Raw genomic sequence first — 7,787 nt, 5'->3', positions numbered from 1 at the left:
TAAAATAGGAGTCTGCTTACCTGAAAGCCGCGAAGTGTCGTGGATGAGCGAAAGAATGCTTCGTTTTAGAGCGCTTCGCCCTGAGCTGAAGCATGTGTGACGTCGAGATTTACGTCTCCCATTGTAGTAACATCTGCCTTAATATTTATTGGAACATTTGTCATTGAGAAAGTTTTTCCCGCTGTCATCTACCACCTATAACACATGCTCTGTGTTGATGGCGTTGATTTACTGATGTCCGAATGAATATATTCAATAATGGCTGTCATTGTGCATTTCACGAATTACGCCATGACTTCAGAAAATGCTCTAACAATCTTCGTGATGAGCGCTTTGAAATATTTAAAATATTCCAAAAAAGAATGCCACTGCTTTGTATTCAGTTCTGATTAGTTGTGGATAGACATCACAATGAAATGCAATATACTTGAATAAACCGAAACTCTGCTGATCTCATTCTCATGGTGCTGCTTTCATTCTCTTGCACAGGGAATTAACAAGATGGAAATCCGAAAGCCAACACACCAGGTGATAGATGGAGTGCCCAGGTGCGCTGGTATCGTTCCGGACATGCTGCGAGAAAACCTAAAGTTCCGAGCGCAAAAGGGAGACGTAGTGCAGTCAACATTTCCCAAGAGTGGAACACACTGGATGATGTACATTGTTCAGCTCGTTGTAAGAGATGGCGAGCAACTGGACACGCACGAAGTGTTTACAAAAGAATACCGCTTCATTGAATACATGGATATCAAGGACTGGAAGTCATCCCTGCCCTTGAGAATATTTGCCACTCACTTGCCCCTGACTAAGGACATCATCACCAAAGAAGGAAAGTACATTTACGTCGCCCGCAACCCTTGGGACGTGTGCGTCTCTATGTATCACATGGTGACCAACCTCAGCTCGTACGAGTACCAGGACGCTACGTTCGAAGACTTTGTCAACGTGTTCGTCAGCGGGAACTTTGGCTACGGCGACTACTTCGAGCACGTGGCGTCCGCTTACGACCTGAGGCAGGAACCTAACGTGTTCTTCGTCACCTACGAAGAAATGAAGAAGGACACCCGTAGCGTGGTTCTAAGAGTAGCACGCTTCCTTGGAGACCACTATTCACGAGCCTTGGAAGCTGACGAAGAAGTACTGCGCAATCTCCTGGAGAAAACTAAGCCGGATCACATGCGAAGTGTTATGGTCGTCGACTTTCGCGACAATCTGAACCCTCATTGGAAGGAAGTATTCGATCGATCCAATGTAACTTGTAAGGAGGGCTACAAAGGAGATGAAATGAAGTACGGAATAGTGCGACAAGCCAAGGTCGGAAGCTGGAAAGAGCACTTCACGCCGGAACTGCTTCGCCGCATGGAAGCTAGGATTATTGAGGCGGAGAAGGTGACATCCTTTATGGATCTCTGGAAGGACGTCCGAGCAGAGGCGTTAAAATTATCACAGAATAGCGAATGAGGGCATGAAGTTAGAGAGAATCTAGAGCAAGATAATGGAAATGCGCATGTGTTATTCTTACATGACGAGAAATAGAACAGCAGCCAATATCGAAATGAAAATTATAATTGGTGTAGAAATTTAAACAACATGTACATTCAGATAAAGTTGTAGGTGTCAATAAAGGCTCGTCGTCTAACAACGAACATTCAAGTCGCTGACATTTCGACAAAAAACCTGTGTTTGCAGTGCCCTTGAGAAGAAAATAACAAAAAGAAGACCGCTTAAAGAAAACGCAGGTTCCTGCGACATTCCTGGTTTGTTAACTTCGCATATCATGCGAAGTATATTACGTAAGGTGTTCCTGGTTTGAGAACTTTGTATTTCATGCGAAGTATATTACATAAATGCTCATATCATCCGCAACATTCATAACTGAAGAGAAAAGCTACGTAAATTACACACATGTTAGCACCTAATACGCGCCTATTGGTGTCATTTAGGATGTTTAGCCACGGCTATTTCTTTACTCACAACACCTCGCCTTTTTGAACCCATCATCAACGCCATCCACAACACACATCTTTCTTTGTTATTATCAGCACGCTAAGAATTGTTGAAAGAAGCAAAATGAAGTCCACTAACTAATGAAGTCCAGTAGTAAATGCGCTGGCGCCGCAAGGCAACCATCTGTATATGTTTATGCTGGTAAGCGATAAGTAGTTTACTCAAAGCATACCCATACAAACTTGCTGGTGCTCGTCAATGTATGTTGGTTCGTCTGCTAAGTTTTGATCAGCTGTCCGCATCGGTGGTGCGGTGGTTACAGTGCTCGGCTGCTGACCCGAAGGTCGCGAGTTGGATTCCGGCCGTGGCAGTCGCATTTCGATGGAGGCGTAATGGTAGAAGCCCGTGTACGACGTCAGTGCATGTGAAAGATCGCCAGATGGTCGAAATTTCCGGAGCCCCCCACTTCGGCGTGCCTCATAACTATATCGTGCTTTGTCACGTAAAACCCCGGATATTAGGTTGTGATTAGCTGCGCCTTTAGGTACATGGAAGGCAAACGTGTCAGAACGTATGATGAGCAGGGCGTTCAGTATTGTAATCAACGGGATATTAACTGCATAGCTTAGAGGAGAGCGCGGCCCTCAAAGGTGTACCATCAGCTAAGCTCGTGCCATCTCGTGGTACCATCTCGTACCATCTCGTACCAGCTAAGCCCGTACCATCTCGTGGTTGGCCATCAATATTTCAGGAGCTGTGAACGACACACTTTTATAAACGAAATGTGACTACAAAGCCGTGGTGGTACATATACCCAGCAAGAAGGTGAATTATAGGGAGTCATGTATACCGAGCTAAACTCACGTTTGTCCGCATCTAACCTACGAGGAAATTAGATAGCGTGTTTGTCTTTGGAGAAAGGTGAAAAAACCGTGAGAAAGGCACAAACCGCAGAAACGCCGAAACCGCAGATTCTCAGCCACATCAGTTGGTTATCTGGGTCTATTAAACGGCAAGACTTAGTAACACATGTATGACTTTCATTCCTGCATAACACTGTGTGGTCGAATTTTATAGCAACCATGTAGCTACGGCTGCATGATGAATACATAAGATCTATGAAATGCAGAAAAATAAGTGCAGCGCGGACAACGTGTAAAGTGTATCTGCATAAAAAGAATCATGTTTGAGAGCGTTGTTGCGCTTTTTGCGCTCAGCTAGTCTCAGAGACAGACTTTGTGCAGTGTCGTTTGTCGTATTATTGTTATTTTTTTCTTCTTCCTCTTTCCCCAGCACAGGGTTGCCAGCTGGCCAGAGAAATGGCACACCTCCCTGTCCTTCCGTTTTTACAGCGAAAGCTGTTTTGAGATCGTTTCAGCGGCCGTTTTTGGCGCCGTAGTTGTCCGCCGCCGCCGTCGGTGTCCGTAACCGCTATCGCTCGAAATAAGAAAAAAAAAAAACCGAAACAAGAAAAAAATTCCAAGGTGGAACGAGGTTCTAACTTGGGTCCTCTGCGTGGGAGCCCAGTATTCAACCTCTGAGCCACGCCGGTGCTTGAAACTGCTTTGCAAAAAGGTCCTATACAGGCTTCATGTCGGGAAGGAACCACATTAACATATGCAATGTAGCTTGGTAGCAGAGTAAAATAAACACCAAGCGTCGCACAAGGCGAATTCTGTAACCAAACATTACACAATGCGAATTGCGCAACGAGGAGGTTGTTGAATGCTTCCAACCCATTACAAAGGGCTCCGCCTTAATTCTTCATTGTCATCAGACACAGCATCAACAAAGTGCGCATAATGCAATACATGCGTTTAGCAGGTACCAGGGCTATCCGTAGAACGACGAAAAATGGCATAGTGCCTGCTTCCCTACTTCTAAAAAATTACAATGATTTATAGCGTAGTGGGTTCCTCGCAAGTGCACTTGTATTGGTTGCCAAGGACGCCCATAAGCGCGTGATCCATTTCCTCGGGGTCTCAGTAAAGTTCTTCGCCCCCCCCCCCTCTCTCTCTCCCACGTCAACGTATGTTGTACAGCACGGCGGGAGAGGGAAATAGCGACAGGGCGTCACCCAATACAAATTGCATAACTGGTGGGCCGTTAAAGCTTCCAACCCATTACAAAATGCTGAGCCATAATTCTTCATCGTCATCAGTCGTCGCGTCAACAAAGTGCACATAATGCCCTACAGACGTGTAGCTGCTGGTGCCTCGCTTCCCCGCAGAATGACGAATAATGGCTTAGTAGGTGCTTACCAACTTCACAAAATTGTCATTTATGGCGTAGTGGATACCTTGCTAGTGTACTTGTATTAGGAGCCCCAAGAGAGCTCACAACGGGCTCCAGAAACGCCGCTCTTCCAGCTTTCGCTGTGATTGTGCTGCGGTTTCAGCGCAGGCCTGGCGTTCTTTTTCCTTTTCCTCCTCCTCTTCGTATCATTCTATTCCAATCAGCGCTAAGATGTGGACGACGCGGTGTTTGCTCGTCCACCCGGTCCCTTTTAGCTGTTGGATGGCGCAGTCACATTCAGGCTGCATTTTTTTTACTGCAGCAGCGGTCGTGGTAAGTCCTCGTTAATGCTCGTGATGTACTGCCTCGCCAAACAGCTGCTTAATGCGTGCTCTTCACTATATCTGCAAAGGTAGAGATCATAGTGCAGGACGTAAATACAGGTGGCGTTGGCAAAAAAAACAGAAAATATACAAGCGGTAGTGACTTAATGGTGTCATCTGTGTCTAATAATGTCGCAGCAACTCCGCGAAGGCCTCCATTGCAAAAAAAAAAAAAAGAAAGAAAAAGCGAGGGCGTCTTCATTTCGTTCGATTTTATTGAGCTACAAATATGAAAGCAAGTCAACACCTATTTAAACGAGCGCTTTAACTATATACAGCGGTTCAGGCACACACTTCCGTGAAACTAAGCCCAATAATGCATGGACCTCAAACCCGCGTTTTTTAAATGGGAAGCATTTCTTAGCGAACCTTCGGCACTTTGAGCGTTTCTATCTATCTATCTATCTATCTATCTATCTATCTATCTATCTATCTATCTATCTATCTATCTATCTATCTATCTATCTATCTATCTATCTATCTATCTATCTATCTATCTATCTATCTATCTATCTATCTATCTATCTATCTATCTATCTATCTATCTATCTATCTATCTATCTATCTATCTATCTATCTATCTATCTATCTATCTATCTATCTAGCCGCCTACGTCTGGGTGCTCTCATGATCGCCTCCTTAAATTGGTGTAAACCAAAATTGGCATGGGAGGGTAAGAGGATTTGATGAATATGATTGTCGGGCCATGACATGAATAATGTGAAAACAGTGTCGCGTACGTCGTCAAACTCTTTCTTCTAGACACGTGTGGCACATACCCGTTTACCACGGGCCGCGGTGTGCGGGTATGCGGCACAGGTGATTGACCGTTTATATCTACCCAGGAACGGCGAGAACAGACATTGGTAACCTAAATGCGAGAGCGTTAAGAAAAACCGACATCGGACCGCGTTGACCCGACGAAGGGAAAGAATGAAAATTAGGATCCCAGCAGGAATTGAACTCAAGAATTTTGCGTGGAAATCGGGTATTCTACAACAGAGCCATGACAGGTCTATAAACTGGTTTAGAAAAACAGCCTATGCAGGCGTAATATCGATGCAACGTCAATTGCGGTTGTGGGGCTTGCTATCTAACTTTACAAGAAAGCAATAAACACTATATGACATTCCTACGATGTGTACTCCTACGATACAGGCGTCATATGAGATTAACGTCTGTGGTTCCAGTGTTGGCTTCGCTTTTATAGCGGTGTCATAAACATTACATTTGTGCTCCTTTGATTCAGCAAGCTATATTCAAGAATTGCTCGACCCCGGAGGAATACATTAACAAACGTTACGTATGATATTCATATCACCGCACCGTGAAGTGCACTTAGTCCGCCAGAACGATGGCCTATACCTCACCAACGCGAAGGGTGACTTCAGGTTCCTACATGTCGCCGGCTCTATTGACAAACAATTTGTCGACGAAGTTACTGAGGCATCCACAAATTCAAACACCTGCATTATACGTTATACTACACTACACTTCACTACGTCCTCGTTACCGCGATCACGACCGGATCCGATAACAAGTCATGACCAGGTGCTGTTGCGCACTGATCACGGTGATGATGACCTTGTTCAAGAACTATCAAGAACTTCTTGCACACGTGCGCACGGCTTCGGGAAAAATGCATGCGTTCTCCATCATAAGGGACAAGTATAAGCACTACATAGCAGCTTACCGCTTCTGCTGCTGGTAGTACCCACGTTGCCGTTGGCAGCGTTAACCAACTGTAAACTGTAAAACTGTAAAACTGTACAACTGTAAAAAAAAAAATTACGCCACAGTCGCCTTCCCACCGCACGCTTCGCATAAAATTGACTCTCACGGTACGTGGGATCTGCCGAATTTTTTTTTTTCGTATGACACCCCATGCGACCACCGTGATTTGATGCACGAGTTGAAACGAAAGCTCTATATTTCACAATCGGCGTCCACATTTTAGTCCTCGTGGAAATCAATGTCGATATGTTTTTCGAAATCTGATCGACCGGAGACCAGATTTCGGTCTCCGGTCGTCCCGCAGCACCCCTGTGGCGTGCCCGCTCGTGTGGGGCACGGGGCGCGAAGGGACCGACCGGATGAAGCTTCCCCTCGTCGGCTCGAATTCTTCTTTGATGGTCCTTCTCCGGGAGCAGTCGAAAAAGAATTTCTCAAACACCATTTGAAAAACAAAAAGCTTAACCGTGGCTTTCGCGACAATACTCCACAATGATGTATAGGCCATATTTTTGCTTCAGACGCCATTCTGTAAAAATGAAGACGCAATATCGTCAGAACGGCTATGTTTTCTAACTTTGCAATTTTGTCACAACGTTAATACTTTATTGGGTCCCGCACTTTTTTGCATCGCTTAGCATATGCACTTTACGAAGTACATAGTGTGTATATACCCATCGTGAAAAAAAAGTCCGTCTTTCTAAAAATAAACCTTGAAATTGCAGCAATTTACGATGTTTCCTCGTGGCCAAAAAGTAATGTAAATTCAACAAAATTAAATAAAAACAAATATTCATCGTGATTAATGATCGGCGCCTCCAGATTAAAAACGAAAAAGTTTAACAGTTACGGATCGAAGATGGTGAAATAATAATTTGTGATCAATTATTTTGCTTGACACCCTATGAATTCTGTGCGCAAAGTTCGAAGCAATTTCACGACGTCACGCAATTTCTCCCGAATAATACTAAATAACGACTTCCAAAGCTGAGATCTTATGGCTGTGTTTTTTTTTTTTGTTTCTGTTTTTCCTGAGGATTGTACGTGGCCGGAAAATAACCTCGTGAACTTCAGATGGAATGAGGCAAATAAAAACACGCAGTTTCTTCGACGACAGAGATTTCGCCCTCACGTAGCTAAAAACACGCAGCTTCGCTGCATGTTTTTAACTGCGTGAGGGGCGAAGCAATGAATGCGATAGCAACAAATCGCATTGTTACACGAACTAAGGCTAACAGCTAACACTTTTCGGATCTGACCTCCCATAACTCTAAACAATTTCGGCGTAAGTTCTTCTTTCCTTACCCCCCCACCTGCCCACGCAGGGTAGCAAACCATGTGCACCTGGTCTACCTCCCTTTCTTTTCCTTTGCCCTTCTCTGTCTCTCTCTTATAAGAAAATTTATTTAATTATTTATTTATTTATTCGTTTATTCATGTCCGCCGCGGTGGTATAGCGGTTACGGTGCTCGGTAACCCGACGGTCGCGGG

The 7,787-nt window shown here is 44.6% G+C and overlaps 1 protein-coding gene across 1 annotated transcript; it reads left to right on the top strand.

Annotated features, from left to right (window-relative positions):
• The first annotated feature begins 501 nt into the window (after positions 1-501).
• On the top strand, positions 502-1,461 carry LOC119391637 (3-beta-hydroxysteroid sulfotransferase). Its single transcript, XM_037659304.1, has one exon. It carries the CDS (start codon positions 502-504, stop codon positions 1,459-1,461), a length of 960 nt encoding a protein of 319 aa, XP_037515232.1.
• The last annotated feature ends 6,326 nt before the right edge of the window (positions 1,462-7,787 follow it).

This window comes from Rhipicephalus sanguineus, chromosome 4, assembly GCF_013339695.2.
Source record: "Rhipicephalus sanguineus isolate Rsan-2018 chromosome 4, BIME_Rsan_1.4, whole genome shotgun sequence".
In the NCBI taxonomy this organism is placed as follows: Eukaryota; Metazoa; Arthropoda; class Arachnida; order Ixodida; family Ixodidae; genus Rhipicephalus; species Rhipicephalus sanguineus.
Note: the sequence above shows the minus strand (reverse complement) of the source record. Positions and strands in the feature narration are given on the sequence as shown.